General features: G+C 53.3%; 1 protein-coding gene across 1 annotated transcript in view; it reads left to right on the top strand.

The window, feature by feature from the left end:
* Window positions 1–19080, top strand: part of btk (Bruton agammaglobulinemia tyrosine kinase) — a 407843-nt gene that overhangs the window by 318331 nt on the left and 70432 nt on the right. The window contains exon 15 of the mRNA XM_085987158.1: window positions 9061–9179. Within this exon, the coding sequence (XP_085843284.1) occupies window positions 9061–9179 (119 nt within the window). The remainder of the gene's footprint in view (window positions 1–9060; window positions 9180–19080) is intronic.

Raw genomic sequence — 19080 nt, 5'->3', positions numbered from 1 at the left:
GGAGTAGGCGGCACTCAGGGTGGTGTAAGCAGGACTCGGTGGTGTAGGCAGGGCTCAGGGTGGTGTAGGGGCTCAGGGCCATGTAGGCGGGGCTCAAGGTGGTGTAGGCAGGGCTCAGGGCAGAGTAGGCGTGACTCAGTGCAGAGTAGGTGGGGCTCAGGGCAGAGTAGGTGGGGCTCAGGGCAGAGTAGGCGGGGCTCAGGGCAGAGTAGGCCGGGCTCAGGGCAGTGTAGGAGGGGCTCAGTGCGGAGTAGGCGATGCTCAGTGCAGAGTAGGCGGGGCTCAGGGCGGAGTAGGTGGGGCTCAGGGCAGAGTAGGCGGGGCACAGGGTGGTGTAGGCGGGGCTCAGGGTGGTGTAGGCGGGGCTCAGGGCGGTGTAGGCAGGGCTCAGGGTGATGTAGGCGGGGTTCAGGATGATGTAGGTTGGGCTCAGGGCCGTGCAGGCGGGGCTCATGGCCATGTAGGCGGGGCTCAGGGCGAAGTAGGCGGGGCTCAGGGCGGAGTAGGCGGGGCTCAGGGCGGAGTAGGCGGGGCTCAGGGCAGATTAGGCAGGGCTCAGGGCTGTGTAGGCGGGGCTCGACCGTGTGGGCGGGGCTCAGGGCGGAGTAGGCGGGGCTCAGGGCAGAGTACGCGGGGCTCAGGGTGGTGTAGGCGGGCCTCAGGGCAGAGTAGGCGGGGCTCAGGGCAGAGTAGGCGGGGCTCAGGGTGGTGTAGGCGGGGCTCAGGGTGGTGTAGGAGGGGCTCAGGGTGGTGTAGGCTGGGCTCAGGGTGGTGTAGGCGGGCCTCAGGGCAGAGTAGGCGGGGCTCAGGGCAGAGTAGGCGGGGCTCAGGGTGGTGTAGGCGGGGCTCAGGGTGGTGTAGGCGGGTCTCAGAGTGGTGTAGGCGGGGCTCAGGGTGGTGTAGGCGGGGCTCAGGGTGGAGTAGGCGGGGCTCAGGGTGGAGTAGGCGGGGCTCGGCCGTGTGGGCAGGGCTCAGGGTGGCGTAGGCGGGGCTCAGGGCAGAGTAGGCGGGGCTCAGGGTGGTGTAGGCGGGGCTCAGGGTGGTGTAGGAGGGGCTCAGGGCGGTGTAGGAGGGGCTCAGGGTGGTGTAGGCTGGGCTCAGGGTGGTATAGGCGGGTCTCAGGGTGGTGTAGGCGGAGCTCAGGGTGGTGTAGGCGGGGCTCAGGGCGGAGTAGGCAGGGCTCAGGGCGGTGTAGGCGGGGCTCAGGGTGGTGTAGGCAGGGCTCAGGGCGGAGTAGGCGGCGCTCAGGGTGGTGTAGGCGGCGCTCAGGGTGGTGTAGGCGGGACTCGGTGGTGTCGGCAGGGCTCAGGGTGGTGTAGGCGGGGCTCAGGGTGGTGTAGGCGGGGCTCAGGGTGGTGTAGGCGGGGCTCAGGGCCGTGTAGGCGGGGCTCAAGGTGGTGTAGGCGGGGCTCAGGGCCATGTAGGCGGGGCTCGGTGGTGCAGGCGGGGCTCAGGGCAGAGTAGGCGTGGCTCAGTGCAGAGTAGGTGGGGCTCAGGGCAGAATAGGTGGGGCTTAGGGCAGAGTAGGCGGGGCTCAGGGCAGAGTAGGCCGGGCTCAGGGCAGTGTAGGAGGGGCTCAGTGCGGAGTAGGCGATGCTCAGGGCGGAGTAGGCGGGGCTCAGGGCGGAGTAGGCGGGGCTCAGGGCGGAGTAGGTGGGGCTCGGGGCGGAGTAGGCGGGGCACAGGGTGGTGTAGGCGGGGCTCAGGGCGGTGTAGGAGGGGCTCGACCGTGTGGGCGGGGCTCAGGGCGGAGTAGGCGGGGCTCAGGGCAGAGTAGGCGTGGCTCAGGGTGGTGTAGGCGTGGCTCAGGGCGGTGTAGGAGGGGCTCAGGGTGGTGTAGGCTGGGCTCAGGGTGGTATAGGCGGGTCTCAGGGTGGTGTAGGCAGGGTTCAGGGTGGTGTAGGCGGGGCTCAAGGTGGAGTAGGCGGGGCTCAGGGTGGTGTAGGCGGGGCTCGGCCGTGTGGGCGGGGCTCAGGGCGGAGTAGGCGGGGCTCAGGGCAGAGTAGGCGGGGCTCAGGGCAGTGTAGGAGGGGCTCAGGGCGGTGTAGGCTGGGCTCAGGGTGGTATAGGCGGGTCTCGGTGGTGTAGGCGGGGCTCAGGGCGGAGTAGGCAGGGCTCAAGGTGGTGTAGGCGGGGCTCAGGGTGGTGTAGGCAGGGCTCAGGGCGGAGTAGGCGGCGCTCAGGGTGGTGTAGGCGGGACTCGGTGGTGTAGGCAGGGCTCAGGGTGGTGTATGCAGGGCTCAGGGTGGTGTAGGCGGGGCTCAGGGCCATGTAGGCGGGGCTAAAGTTGGTGTCGGCAGGGCTCAGGGCCATGTAGGCGGGGCTCAGGGCCATGTAGGCGGGGCTCAGAGCGGTGTAGGCGTGACTCAGTGCAGAGTAGGTGGGGCTCAGGGCAGAGTAGGCGGGGCTCAGGGCAGAGTAGGCGGGGCTCAGGGCAGAGTAGGCCGGGCTCAGGGCAGTGTAGGAGGGGCTCAGTGCGGAGTAGGCGGGGCTCAGGGCAGAGTAGGTGGGGCTCAGGGCGGAGTAGGCGGGGCACAGGGCGGTGTAGGCGGGGCTCAGGGCGGTGTAGGCAGGGCTCAGGGCGGTGTAGGCAGGGCTCAGGGTGATGTAGGCGGGGTTCAGGATGATGTAGGTGGGGCTCAGGGCCGTGTAGGCAGGGCTCATGGCCATGTAGGCGGGGCTCAGGGCGAAGTAGGCGGGGCTCAGGGCGGAGTAGGCGGGGCTCAGGGCGGAGTAGGCGGGGCTCAGGGCAGAATAGGCAGGGCTCAGGGCTGTGTAGGCGGGGCTCGACCGTGTGGGCGGGGCTCAGGGCAGAGTACGCGGGGCTCAGGGTGGTGTAGGCGGGGCTCAGGGCAGAGTAGGCGGGGCTCAGGGTGGTGTAGGCGGGGCTCAGGGCGGTGTAGGCTGGGCTCAGGGTGGTATAGGCGGGTCTCAGGGTGGTGTAGGCGGGTCTCAGGGTGGTGTAGGCGGGGCTCAGGGTGGAGTAGACGGGGCTCAGGGTGGAATAGGCGGGGCTCGGCCGTGTGGGCAGGGCTCAGGGCGGAGTAGGCGGGGCTCAGGGCAGAGTAGGCGGGGCTCAGGGCGGTGTAGGCGGGGCTCAGGGCAGTGTAGGCGGGGCTCAGGGCAGTGTAGGCGGGGCTCAGGGCGGTGTAGGAGGGGCTCAGGGAGTTGTAGGCTGGGCTCAGGGTGGTATAGGCGGGTCTCAGGGTGGTGTAGGCGGAGCTCAGGGTGGTGTAGGCGGGGCTCAGGGTGGAGTAGGCGGGGCTCAGGGTGGTGTAGGCGGGGCTCAGGGTGGTGTAGGCAGCGCTCGGTGGTGTAGGCGGGACTCGGTGGTGTAGGCAGGGCTCAGGCTGGTGTAGGCGGGGCTCAGGGTGGTGTAGGCGGGGCTCAGGGCCGTGTAGGCGGGGCTCAGGGCCGTGTAGGCGGGGCTCAGGGCCGTGAAGGCGGGGCTCAAGGTGGTGTAGGCGGGGCTCAGGGCCATGTAGGCGGGGCTCAGAGCGGTGTAGGCGGGGCTCGGTGGTGCAGGCGGGGCTCAGGGCAGAGTAGGCGTGGCTCAGTGCAGAGTAGGTGGGGCTCAGGGCAGAGTAGGTGGGGCTCAGGGCGGAGTAGGCGGGGCTCAGGGCGGAGTAGGTGGGGCTCGGGGTGGAGTAGCCGGGGCACAGGGTGGTGTAGGCGGGGCTCAGGGTGGTGTAGGCGGGGCTCAGGGCCATGTAGGCGGGGCGCAGAGCGGTGTAAGCGGGGCTCAGGGTGGTGTAGGCGGGGCTCGGTGGTTTAGGCGGGGCTCGGTGGTTTAGGCGGGGCTCAGTGCAGAGTAGGCGGGGCTCAGGGCAGAGTAGGCGGGGCTCAGGGCGGTGTAGGCGGGGCTCAGGGCGGAGTAGGCGGGGCTCAGAGCGGTGTAGGCGGGGCTCAGGGCGGAGTAGGCGGGGCTCAGGGCAGAGTAGGCGGGGCACAGGGTGGTGTAGGCGGGGCTCAGGGTGGTGTAGGCGGGGCTCAGGGTCATGTAGGCGGGGTTCAGGGTGGTGTAGGCGGGGCTCAGGGCCGAGTAGGTGGGGCTCAGGACGGAGTAGGCGGGGCTCAGGGCGGAGTAGGCGGGGCTCATGGCAGTGTAGGCGGGGCTCAGGGCGGTGTAGGCGGGGTTCAGGGCGGTGTAGGCGGGGCTCAGGGTGGTGTAGGTGGGGCTCAGGGTGGTGTAGGCGGGGCTCAGTGCCATGTAGGCGGGGTTCAGGGTGGTGTTGGCAGGGCTCAGGGCTGAGTAGGCAGTGCTCAGGACGGAGTAGGCGGGGCTCAGGGTGGAATAGGCGGGGCTCAGGGTGGAGTAGGCGGGGCTCAGGGCAGAGTAGGCTGGGCTCCGGGTGGTGTAGGGGGGCTCAGGGTGGTGTAGGCGGGGCTCAGGGTGGTGTAGGTGGGGCTCAGGGCAGAGTAGGCAGGGCTCAGGGTGGTGTAGGCGGGGCTCAGGTTGGTGTGGGCGGGGCTCAGGGTGGTGTAGGCTGGGCTCAGGGCCATGTGGGCGGGGCTCAGGGTGGTGTACGCGGGGCTCAGGGTGGTGTGGGCGGGGCTCAGGGTGGTGTAGGCGGGGCTCAGGGCCAAGTAGACGAGTCTCAGGGCGGAGTAGGCTGGGCTCAGGGCGGAGTAGGCGGGGCTCAGTGCAGTGTAGGCGTGGCTTAGGGCGGTGTAGGCGGGGCTCGGTGTGGCGTGGCTAGCATTACTTGCATCTACTTAGCCCACCATCACATTAATATTGTGCAGGATAACTGATCTCACCCAGGGCTCTGATGGAGGTGCTACAGTTCTGTGGTATCTTGAGGTGGCCATAGATGGAGACGGACACCGGTTAACTCCGTAACATGGTTTAATCAACACTTGCACATAAAAGCTTCTGCCATGAGTACAGGTCAGACTTAACTCAGGAGACCAATTCCCACAGCACCACCTGGTGGATCAGGTTACTCATAACCTCCCAGGTTACTTCACTCCTCCCCCCTTAAGATTGCCGTATGCAATTCTTAAACAATAACCCTTACTAGGTACTACGTTTTAATTAACCAGTATGCTCTAACCATGGTTAACCCCTGACTAATTTAACAGGTTTGTATAAGTCTTTCTGGTTGCTTGCGAATCCTTTGTGAACGTCTTAATTCCACTTGTGGTGGATTCTCAGATTCATTCGCACTTGATATTGGAGTAGTCTCTGATGTTGGTTTTACTCTGTCCCACTGTGGCCTGGCAGTGCCAGTGTCCACTGGCACCTTATAAGCCGTGTTGGGTCCTGGAACAGCCTCCTCTACTGCCCTTTGTTCCATCTGAGGCAGTTCCCCCTGCTGCCGGCTGAAAAGCTGATCCACATGCCGACAAACCCCTCGACCATACCCTAGTAACACGGAGTACGACACAGGTCCTGTAATGTCCTGGATTAGTCCTGGTATCCATTTAGGTCCATAGCCGAAGTTCCGGGTGTACACAGAGTCCCCTATGGCGAAATGGCGAGCTTTAGTATGTTTGTCATGGTACGCTTTTTGGTTTGTTTGTTTTGTCTCAACCTTGCTTTTGAGATCTGGGTGTATCAGGTCTAACGTGCACTGCAACTTTCTCCCCATCATCAACTCAGCCGGAGAAAGCCCCGTGGTAGCTTGGGGTGTTATACGATAACTAAACAAGGCTCTATTGAGCTTGGTCTCCAGGGTGTCACCTGAGCTCTTCCTCATGAGCTCCTTAAAAGTCTGCACGGCTCGCTCGGCTAACCCATTTGAGGCTGGGTGATATGGAGCCGAGGTGACGTGTGATTCCATTCCTTACCATGAATTCTTTGCTCCCTTCACTAACAAAACACTGTGCATTGTCGGATACAATCATTTCTGGAATACCATGCGTGCTGAAGCTGTTCCTGAGACAATTCAGTGTGGCATCAGTTGTTGCAGAGCTCACTGGATAAACGTCGATCCACTTTGAGTGAGCGTCTACCAGCACCAAAAACATTTTGCCCCTAAAACGTCCCGCATAGTCTATGTGAATTCTCCTCCAGGGTTTGCTGGGCCACTCCCAGGGATGGAGTGGTGCCCCGGCAGGTGCTTTCCTCTGTTCCTGACATATAGTGCATGACTTTACCTTTGACTCAATTTCAGCATCCAAGTTAGGCCACCACAGGTAGCTCCTAGCCAGTCCTTTCATTCTAGTCATTCCTGGGTGCGATTGATGCAACTGTTCCATCAAAGTAGAGCGTCCCCGCTCTGGGACTATGATGCGTGCACCCCATAGCACACATCCATCTTGGACACTGAGCTCGTGCTGTCTCTGTCTGTACGGCGCGAACTCCGGTCCCTCACGGTGATCTGGCCAGCCTTTCAACACATACTCACGGACCCTTGACAGAACGGGGTCCTTGGCTGCGCAGCCCTGGATTTGCGCTGAAGTCATCAGGGGACTGATCTCCTGATCCAGCATCAGGACGTGTTCCTCAGGGGAAGTACTGCGAGGAGATTTTGAGAGGGGCAGGCGGCTGAGAGCATCCGCGTTCCCGTTTTCCTTGCCGGCTCTGTACGTGATCACATATTCATAGGCTCTTAGTATTACTGCCCATCTCATTATTCTCTGTGATGGTTATGAGTAACCTGATCCACCAGGTGGTGCTGTGGCAATTGGTCTCCTGAGTTAAGTCTGATCTGTACTGTCCTCCATTTTATACATTGCCTGCCAGTCCACACTCAACTCACTGATCCACCCTCGCCCTAACAGGTTTGGCCCTGACCCTGCTACCACTACCACCGTAAGCTCTTTGGTGACTCCTTTGTGTTCCACTTGTACTTCAGCCGCCCCCAAAATGTCCACCTTCTGTCCTGTGTAGGTTTTGAGACTAATGGGGCATGTACCTAGCTCTGGTACTTTTGCTTCCCCCCATAGCTTGGTGTACTCAGTCTGCGACATGGTTACACTACATCCGGTGTCAATCTCAAACTTTACTTGACCTCCGTTCACTATCAAATACTGAGTGAGAGGGGGTACGTTGAGCCTTGAAGTGTCTATACTGTATACAGTGAAAACCTCCTCACTAGACTCACGAGACTCTTCCTCCTCTTGTATGTAATTTGCCCGCTTTGTGTACTTCTCCCTCCCCGCTTTTGCATGCTTTGCCCCTTTAGCACTGCTTCTCTCACTCACTGCCCTTTTACAGACTTTCTTTAAGTGCCCTATTTTTCCACAATTGTGGCACTTTGCCTCTGCAAACCTGCAGTCCTTTGCATAATGGCTCGTCCCACCACATCGGTAGCAATCCCCAACCCCGACTGGTGGACTTTTCGCGCCAGCTTCCATCTTGAAAACAGCTCCTCCCACTGGTTTACTCCATTTCTCCTTGCTCATACTGTTTAAGTCCTTAATGTCCTTGTTAGCCGTCTCCATGGCTTGTGCTTTTTTAAGTGCCATCTCAAACGTTAATCCTTCTTCTGACAGCAACCTTTGCTGTATACTGTCGTTGTTAACTCCGCATACTAGTCTGTCCCTTAACATGACTGTGAGCGCATTTCCAAAATTACAGTCCTGTGCGAGCTTCCGAAGCTCCTCCACATACTCAGTAACGCTTTCTTCCGGCCTCCTAATCCTCGAATTGAATTTCCATCTCTGTACTATTTCACTAGGTTTCAGATTGAAATGATTCTTTAGTAGACTCACCAACTCATCAAAAGATTTTTCTCCTGGCCGCTCCGGGCTCAGCAGATTCCTCATCCGTGTATAGGTTTGCGCTCCCACACAACTCAGTAAAATGGCCCTTTTCTTTTCAGCACTGTCCACCTCGTTTGCCATAAAGAAATGGCTCAGTATTTCAATATACTCCTCCCAAGACTGCGACTTGCTGTCAAAAGGTGCCACGGAGCCTACCGTTCCTGCCATCCTTGGAGTCCGATCACTTCAGCCAAAAAATCAAACTCCGTTTCGACTCCCGCGGCCTAGCCTCGTGCTTTTCCGACTAGTTTGCTAACCAACCCGAGCACCTCTTCCGAATACTCCAAAACTTTTCCGTCCTTTATTCTCGTCGCCATATGTGGTATCTTAAGGTGGCCATAGATGGAGACGGACACCGGTTAACTCTGTAACATGGTTTAATCAACACTTGCACATAAAAGCTTCTGCCATGAGGCAGCCAAAAACAAAGAGTACAACCAGTACAGATCAGACTTAACTCAGGAGACCAATTGCCACAGCACCACCTGGTGGATTAGGTTACTCATAACCTCCCAGGTTACTACAAGTTCGATCAGGACATGTGGGTGAGGGGGAAAATGATGCCACATTCCCTTTCCTGCTCGCTGCCAGCGTCCTCTGTTGGAGAGTGTGTGCGGACAATGTCTTTATGTCACATCAGGTGTTTCAGCCTGCTGGCACTCAGGGCCAAGGCTGACGCCAAAGAACGGCAGCTTGGGCAAAGTATCAGAGGGTGGGCACAACCCGTGGAACCACACTCCAGTGATGGTCAGCGCCTCAGCTCAGGATGGAGCAGATGTTAGTCGGCAGCAGCTTAAAGGAAGTGTTAGTGATTTAGGTGTCAGTCGTGGCTGCGTGGGAGCACTCTCACCTCTGAGTCAGAAGGTTGTGGGTTTAAGTCCCACTCCAGAAACTCTAGGCTGACACTCCAGTGCAGTACTGAGGGAGCTCTACACTGTTGGAGGTGCAGCCTTTTGGATGAGACGTTATGCCGAGGCACCGTCTGCTCTCTCAGGTGGATGTAAAAGATCCTCCGGCCACTATTGGAAGAAGAGAAGGGGTATTATCCCCGGTGTCCTGGCCAATATTTATCCCTCAACAAACATCACTAAAACAGATGATCTGGTCATTATCACATTGCTGTTTGTGGGAGCCTGCTGTGCATAAATGGGTGTTTCCTGCATTAAAAAAGTGACTACATTTCAAAAGTACTTCATTGGCTGTAAAGCGCTTTGGGACGTCCTGAGGTTGTGAAAGGAACTATATCAATGCAAGCTGTTCTTTATTTTGGGGTCTATCGATAGGGTGGGTTTGTGCGGGTGAAATTCCGCAGCCTCGATCCCAGAGTGACGGTATGTTTCATATTAGGTACGTCCTCGATGATGAGTACACGAGTTCACAAGGTTCGAAGTTCCCCGTGCGATGGTCTCCTCCCGAGGTTCTGAATTTTGCTCGATTCAGCAGCAAGTCTGACGTGTGGGCCTTTGGTGGGTACTCAACAACACGACACCTCTGGGAACCAAGGCTGCATAGGCACATGTTCTACTCCACTAATACTGCACAAGCCCATGGTCTACTCTGCTAATACTACACAGGCCCATGTGCTACTCCGCTAATACAGCACAGGCCCATATTGTACTCCGCTAATACTTCACAGGCCCATATTCTACTCCGCTAATACCGCACAGGCCCATGTTCTACTCCATTAATACTGCACAGGCCCATGTTCTACTCCGCTAATACCGCAGAGGCCCATGTTCTACTCCAGTAATACCTCACAGGCCCATGTTCTACTCCGCTAATACCGCACAGGCCCATGTTCTACTCCGCTAACACTACAGAGGCCCATGTTCTACTCAGCTAATACTGCACAGGCCCATGTTCTACTTTGCTAATAATACACAGGCCCAAGTTCTACTCTGCTAACACTATACAGGCCCATGTTCTACTCTGCTAATACTGCAGAGACCAATGTTCTACTCTGCTAATACTGCACAGGCCCATGTTCTACTCCGCTAATATTACACAGGCCCATGATCTATCCCACTAATACTGCACAGGCCCATGTTCTACTCCGTTAATACTGCACAGGCCCATGTTCTACTCCGCTAATACTGCAGAAACCCATGTTCTACTCTACTAATACTACAAAGGCCCATGTTCTACTCTGCTAATACTGCACAGGCCCATGTTCTACTCCGCTAATACTACACAGGCCCATGTTGTATTCCGCTAATACTACAAAGGCCCATGTTCTACTCCGCGAACACTACAGAGGCCCATGTTCTACACTGCCAGTACTGCACAGGCCCATGTTCTACTCTGCTAATACTGCACAAACCCATGTTCTACTCTACTAATACTACACAGGCCCATGTTCTACTCTGCTAATACTGCACAAACCCATGTTCTACTCTACTAATACTACACAGGCCCATGTTCTACTCTACTAATACTACACAGGCCCATATTCTACTCTGCTAATACTGCACAGGCCCATGTTCTACTCCGCTAATACTACACAGGCCCATGTTGTATTCCGCTAATACTGCACAGGCCCATGTTCTACTCCGCTAATACCGCACAGGCCCATGTTCTACTTCGCCAGCACTACAGAGGCCCATGTTCAATTCCGCTAATAATACACAGGCCCATGTTCTACTTTGCTAATAATACACAGGCCCATGTTCTACTCCTCTAATACTGCACAGGCCCAAGTACTACACCGCTAATACTACACAGGCCCATGTTCTACTCCGCCAATACTACACAGGCCCATGTTCTACTCTGCTAATACTACACAGGCCCATGTTCATCTCCGCTAATACTACACAGGCCCATGTCCTACTCCACTAATACTACACAGGCCCATATTATACTCCGTTAATACTGCACAGGCCCATGTTCTACTCCGTTAATACTACGCAGGCTCATGTTCTACTCCGCTAATACTGCACAGGCCCATGCTCTACTCTGCTAATACTGCACAGGCCCATGTTCTACTCTGCTAATACTGCACAGGTCCATGTACTACACCGCTAATACTGCACAGGTCCATGTTCTACTCCGCTAATACTGCACAAACCCATGTACTACTCTGCTAATACTACACAGGCCCATGTTCTACTCCGCTAATACTGCACAGGGCCATGTTCTGCTCCGCCAATACTACACAGACCCATGTTCTACTCTGCTAATACTACACTAATACTGCAGAAACCCATGTTCTACTCCGCTGATATTACAAAGGCCCATGTTCTACTCTGCTAATAATACACAGGCCAATGTTCTACTCCACTAATACTGCACAGGCCCATGCTCCACTCAACTAATACTACACAGGCCCATGTTCTTCTCCACTAATACTGCACAGGACGATGATCTACTCCACTAATACTGCACAGGCCCATGTTCTACTCCGCTAAGACTGCATAGGCCCATGTTCGACTCCGCTAATACTACACAGGCCCATGTTCTGCTCTGCTAATATTGCACATGCCCATGTTCTAATCTGCTAATACTACTCAGGCCCATGTTCTACTCTGCTAAAACTGCACAGGCCCATGCTCTACTCCGCTAATACTGCACAGGCCCATATTGTACTGCACTAATACTACAAAAGCCCATGTTCTACTCCACTCATACAGCACAGGCCCATGTTCTACTCCACTAATACTGCTCAGGCCAATGTTCTACTCCGCTAATACTACACAGGCCGATGTTCTACTCCGCTAATACCGCACAGGCCCATGTTCTACTCCACTAATACTGCACAGGCCCATGTTCTACTCCACTAATACTGCTCAGGCCAATGTTCTACTCCGCTAATACTACACAGGCCCATGTTCTACTCTGCTAATACAGCACAGGCCAATGTTCTACTCCATTAATACTAGAAAGGTCCATGTTCTACTCCGCTAATACCGCACAGGCCCATGTTCTAATCCACTGATACTAGACAGGCCCATGTTCTACTCCACTAATACTACACAGGCCCATGTTCTACTCCGCTAATACTACACAGACCCATATTGTACTACACTAATACTACACAGGCACATGTTCAGCTCCGCTAATACTGCGCAGGCCCATGTCCTACTCCACTAATGCTACACAGGCCCCTGTTCTACTCTGCTACTACTACACAGGACCATGCTCTACTCCTTTAATACTACACAGGACCATGTTCTACTCCACTAACACTGCAAAGGTGCAAGTTCTGCTCCACTAATAGTGCACAGGCCCATGTTGTACTCCACTAATACTGCACAAACCCATGTTCTACTCCGCTAATACTGCACAGGCCCATGTTCTACTCTGCTAACACTACACAGGCCCATGTTCTACTCCACTAATACTGCAGAAACCCATGTTCTACTCTGCTGATAATACAAAGGCCCATGTTCTACTCTGCTAATAATACACAGGCCAATGTTCCACTCCACTAATACTGCACAGGCCCATGTTCTACTCCGTTAAGACGGCACAGGCCCATGTTCTACTCCGCTAATACTACTCAGGCCCATGTTCTACTCTGCTAAAACTGCACAGGCCCATACTCTACTCCGATAATACTGCACAGGCCCATATTGTACAGCACTAATACAACAAAAGCCCATGTTCTACTCCACTCATACTACACAGGCCCATGTGCTACTCCGCTAATACCGCACAGGCCCATGTTCTACTCCACTAATACTACACAGTCCCATGTTCTACTCCACTAATACTACACAGGCCCATGTTCTACTCCACTAATACTACACAGTCCCATGTTCTACTCCACTAATAATACACAGGCCCATGTTCTACTCCACTAATACTACACAGGCCCATGTTCTACTCCATTAATACTGCACAGGCACATGTTCTACTCCAATAATACTGCATAGACTCATGTTCTACACCACTAATAATACAAAGGCCCATGTTTTACTCTGCTAATAATACACAGGCCCATGTTCTACGCCACTAATACTGCAGAGGCCAATGTTCTACTCCACTAATACTGCACAGGCCCATGTTCTACTCCGCTAATACTGCGCAGGCCCATGTTCTACTCCACTAATACTACACAAGCCCATGCTCTACTCCGCTAATACTACACAAGCCCATGTTCTACTCCGTTAATACTATACAGGCCCATGTTCTACTCCACTAATACTACACAGACCCATGTTCTACTCCACTAATACTACACAGGCCCATGTTCTACTCTGCTAATACTGCACAGGCCAATGCTCTACTCCGCTAATACTACACAGGCCCATGTTCTACTCCACTATTACTGCTCAGGCCAATGTTCTACTCCGCTAATACTACACAGGCGCATGTTTCACTCCGCTAATACTGCACAGGCCCATGTTCTACTCTGCTAATACTGCACAGGCCAATGCTCTACTCCGCTAATACTGCACAGGCCCATGTTCTACTCCACTATTACTGCTCATGCCAATGTTCTACTCCGCTAATACTACACAGGCCCATGTTCTACTCCGCTAATACTGCACAGGCCAATGTTCTACTCCCTAATACTGCACAGTCCCATGTTCTACCCCAGTAATACGACACAGGCCCATGTTCTACTACGCTAATACTGCACAGGCCCATGTTCTACTCCGCTAATACTGCACAGGCCCATTTTGTAGTGCACTAATACTATACAGGCCCATGTTCCACTCCGCTAATACTGCACAGGCCCATGTTCTACTCCGCTAATACTGCACAGGATGATGTTTTAGTCTACTAATACTACACAGGCCCATATTTGACTCTGCTAAAACTGCACAGGCCCATCTTGTACTGCACAGGCCCATCTTGTACTCCGCTAATACTGCACAGGCCATTGTTCTACTCCGCTAATACTACACAGGCCCATGTTTTACTCCGCTAATACTGCACAGGCCCATGTTCTACTCCACTAATAATGCACAGACCCATGTACTACTCCGCTAATACTTCACGGGCCCATGTTGTACTCCATTAATACTACACTGGCCCATGTTCTACTCTGCTAATACTGCACAGGCCCATGTTCTAATCCGCTAATACTACACAGGCCCATGTTGTACTCCCCTAATACTACACAGGCCCATGTTGTACTCCGCTAATAATACACGGGCCCATGTTCTACTCTGCTAATACGGCACAGGCCCATCTTGCACTCCACTAATACTACACAGGCCCATGTTCTACTCCGCTAATACTGCACAGACCCATGTTCTACTCCGCTAATACTACACAGGCCCATGTTCTACTCCACTAATACTGCACAGCCCAATGTTCTACTCTGCTAATACTGCACAGGCCCATGTTCTAATCCGCTAATGCTACCCAGGCCCATGTTTTACTCCGCTAATACTGCACAGGCCCATGTTCTACTCTGCTAAAACTGCACAGGCCCATACTCTACTCCGCTAATACTGCACAGGCCCATATTGTACTGCACTAATACTACACAAGCCCATGTTCTACTCCACTCATACTACACAGGCCCATGTGCTACTCCGCTAATACCGCACAGGCCCATGTTCTACTCCGCTAATACTTCACAGGCCGATGTTCTACTCCGCTAATACCGCACAGGCCCATGTTCTACTCCGCTAATACTTCACAGGCCGATGTTCTACTCCACTAATACCGCACAGGCCCATGTTCTACTCCACAGGCCCATGTTCTACTCCGCTAATACCGCAGAGGCCCATGTTCTACTCCGCTAATACCGCAGAGGCCCATGTTCTACTCCACTAATACTGCACAGGCCCATGTTCTACTCCACTAATACTGCACAGGCCTATGCTCTACTGAACTAATACAACACAGGCCCATGTTCTTCTCCACTAACACTGCACAGGACCATGCTCTACTCCACTAATACAGCACAGACCATGTTCTACTCCGCTAATACCGCACAGGCCCATGTTCTACTCCACTAATACTGCACAGGCCCATGTTCTACTCCACTAATACTGCACAGGCCTATGCTCTACTGAACTAATACTACACAGGCCCATGTTCTTCTCCACTAACTCTGCACAGGACCATGCTCTACTCCATTAATACAGCACAGACCATGTTCTACTCCGCTGATAATACAAAGGCCCATGTTCTACTCTGCTAATCATACAAAGGCCCATGTTCTACTCTGCTAATCATACACTGGTCCATGTTCTACTCCGCTAATACTAGAAAGGTCCATGTTCTACTCCACTAATACTAGACAGTCCCATGTTCTACTCCGCTAATACTGCAGAAACCCATGTTCTACTCTGCTAATACTACACAGGCCCATGTTCTTCTCTGCTAATACTACACAAGCCCATGCTCTATTCCACTAATACTACACAGGCCCATGTTCTACTCCGTTAATACTATACAGGCCCATGTTCTACTCCACTAATACTACACAGGCCCATGTTCTACTCCACTAATACTACACAGGCCCATGTTCTACTCTGCTAACACTGCACAGGCCAATGCTCTACTCTGCTAATGCTGCACAGGCCCGTGTTCTACTCCGCTATTACTGCACAGGCCCATGTTCTACTCTGCTAATACTACACAGGCCCATGTTTTACTCTGCTAATACTGCACAGGCCCATGTTCTACTCCGCTAATACTACACAGGCCCATGTTCTACTCCACTAATACTACACAGGCCCATGTTCTACTCCACTATTACTGCTCAGGCCAATGTTCTACTCCGCTAATACTACACAGGCCCATGTTCTACTCCGCTAATACTACACAGGCCCAATGTTTTACTCCGCTAATACTGCACAGGCCCATGTTCTACTCCGCTAATACTGCACAGGCCCATGTTCTGCTCCGCTAGTACTGCACAGGTGCATCTTCTACTCCGTTAATACTATACAGGCCCATGTTCTACTCCACTAATACTACACAGGCCCATGTTCTACTCCACTAATAGTACACAGGCCCATGTTCTACTCTGCTAATACTGCACAGGCCCATGTTCTGCTCCACTATTACTGCTCAGGCCAATGTTCTACTCCGCTAATACTACACAGGCCCATGTTCTACTCCACTAATACTACACAGACCCATGTTCTACTCCACTAATACTACACAGGCCCATGTTCTACTCTGCTAATACTGCACAGGCCAATGCTCTACTCCACCAATACTAAACAGGCCCATGTTCTACTCCACTATTACTGCTCAGGCCAATGTTCTACTCCGCTAATACTACACAGGCGCATGTTTCACTCCGCTAATACTGCACAGGCCCATGTTCTACTCTGCTAATACTGCACAGGCCAATGCTCTACTCCGCTAATACTGCACAGGCCCATGTTCTACTCCACTATTACTGCTCAGGCCAATGTTCTACTCCGCTAATACTGCACAGGCCAATGTTCTACTCCCCAATACTGCACAGTCCCATGTTCTACTCCAGTAATACGACACAGGCCCATGTTCTACTCCGCTAATACTGCACAGGCCCATGTTCTACTCCGCTAATACTGCACAGGATGATGTTTTAGTCTACTAATACTACACAGGCCCATATTTGACTCTGCTAAAACTGCACAGGCCCATCTTGTACTGCACAGGCCCATCTTGTACTCCGCTAATACTGCTCAGGCCATTGTTCTACTCCGCTAATACTACACAGGCCCATGTTTTACTCCGCTAATACTGCACAGGCCCATGTTCTACTCCACTAATACTGCACAGACCCATGTTCTACTCCAGTAATACGACACAGGCCCATGTTCCACTACGCTAATACTGCACAGGCCCATGTTCTACTCCGCTAATACTGCACAGGCCCATTTTGTAGTGCACTAATACTACACAGGCCCATGTTCTACTCCGCTAATACTGCACAGGCCCATGTTCTACTCCACTAATACTGCACAGGATGATGTTTTAGTCTACTAATACTACACAGGCCCATATTTGACTCTGCTAAAACTGCACAGGCCCATCTTGTACTGCACAGGCCCATCTTGTACTCCGCTAATACTGCACAGGCCATTGTTCTACTCCGCTAATACTACACAGGCCCATGTTTTACTCCGCTAATACTGCACAGGCCCATGTTCTACTCCACTAATACTGCACAGACCCATGTACTACTCCGCTAATACTTCACGGGCCCATGTTGTACTCCATTAATACTACACTGGCCCATGTTCTACTCTGCTAATACTGCACAGGCCCATGTTCTAATCCGCTAATACTACACAGGCCCATGTTGTACTCCCCTAATACTACACAGGCCCATGTTGTACTCCGCTAATAATACACGGGCCCATGTTCTACTCTGCTAATACGGCACAGGCCCATCTTGCACTCCACTAATACTACGCAGGCCCATGTTCTACTCCGCTAATACTGCACAGACCCATGTTCTACTCCGCTAATACTACACAGGCCCATGTTCTACTCCACTAATACTGCACAGCCCAATGTTCTACTCTGCTAATACTGCACAGGCCCATGTTCTAATCCGCTAATGCTACCCAGGCCCATGTTTTACTCCGCTAATACTGCATGGGCCCATGTTCTACTCCGCTAATACTGCACAGGCCCATGTTCGACTCCACTAATACTACACAGGCCCATGTTCTACTCCACTAATAGTACACAGGCCCATGTTCTACTCTGCTAATACTGCACAGGCCAATGCTCTACTCCGCTAATACTTCACAGGCCCATGTTCTACTCCACTATTACTGCTCAGGTCAATGTTCTACTCCGCTAATACTAGACAGGCCCATGTTTTACTCCGCTAATACTGCACAGGCCCATGTTCTACTCTGCTAATACTGCACAGGCCAATGCTCTACTCCGCTATTACTGCACAGGCCCATTTTCTACTCCACTATTACTGCTCAGGCCAATGTTCTACTCCGCTAATACTACACAGGCCCATGTTTTACTCCACTAATACTACACAGACCCATGTTCTACTCCACTAATACTACACAGGCCCATGTTTTAGTCCGCTAATACTGCACAGGCCCATGTTCTACTCCGCTAATACTGCACAGGCCAATGTTCTACTCCCCAATACTGCACAGTCCCATGTTCTACTGCAGTAATATCACAGAATCACAGAAACCCCACAGTGCAGATAGAGGCCATTTCGGCCCATCGAGCCGGCACCGACACATATCCCACCAAATCCCCGTAACCCCTACACCAACACATATCCCACCCTATCCCTGTAACCCCACGTATTTAATCCCCCTAACACTAAGGGTCAATTTATCACAGCCAATCAACCTAACCCGCACATCTTTGGACTGTGGGAGGAAACCGGAGCACCCGGAGAAAACCCACGCAAACACGGGGAGAATGTGCAAACTCCACACAGACAGTCGCCCGAGGCCGGATTCGAACCCGGGTACCTGGCGCTGTGAGGCACAGTGCTAAGCACTATGCCACCGTGCTGCCCAGGACCATGTTCTACTCCACTAACACTGCAAAGGTGCAAGTTCTGCTCCACTAATTGTGCACAGGCCCATGTTGTACTCCACTAATACTGCACAAACCCATGTTCTACTCCACTAATACTGCACAGGCCCATGCTCTACTCAACTAATACTACACAGGCCCATGTTCTTCTCCACTAATACTGCACAGGACGATGATCTACTCCACCAATACTGCACAGGCCCATGTTCTACTCCGCTAAGACTGCTCAGGCCCATGTTCTACTACGCTAATACTACACAGGCCCATGTTCTACTCTGCTAATATAGCACATGCCCATGTTCTAATCTGCTAATACTACTCAGGCCCATGTTCCACTCCGCTAATACTGCACAGCCCCATATTGTACTGCACTAATACTACAGAAGCCCATGTTCTACTCCACTCATACTACACAGGCCCATGTTCTACTCCGCTAATACCGCACAGGCCCATGGTCTACTCCGCTAATACTTCACAGGCCGAAGTTCTACTCTGCTAATACGACACAGACCCATGTTCTGCTCCACTAATACTACACAGTCTCATGATCAACTCCGCTAATGCTACACAGGCCCATGTACTACCCCGCTAATACTACACAGGCCCATGTTCTACTCCGCTAATAATACAAAGGCCCATGTTTTACTCTGCTAATAATACACAGGCCCATGTTCTACGCCACTAATACTGCACAGGCCCATGTTCTGCTCCGCTAATACTGCACAGGCCCATGTTCTACTCCACTAATACTACACAAGCCCATGCTCTACTCCGCTAATACTGCACAGGCCCATCTTCTACTCCGTTAATACTATACAGGCCCATGTTCTACTCCACTAATACTACACAGGCCCATGTTCTACTCCACTATTACTGCTCAGGTCAATGTTCTACTCCGCTAATACTACACAGGCCCATGTTTTACTCCGCTAATACTGC

Source organism: Somniosus microcephalus, chromosome 1, assembly GCF_052327205.1.
Source record: "Somniosus microcephalus isolate GS21.2 chromosome 1, FLI_Smic_1.0, whole genome shotgun sequence".
Classification (NCBI taxonomy): Eukaryota; Metazoa; Chordata; class Chondrichthyes; order Squaliformes; family Somniosidae; genus Somniosus; species Somniosus microcephalus.
This window is presented reverse-complemented; position numbering and strand designations above follow the sequence as displayed.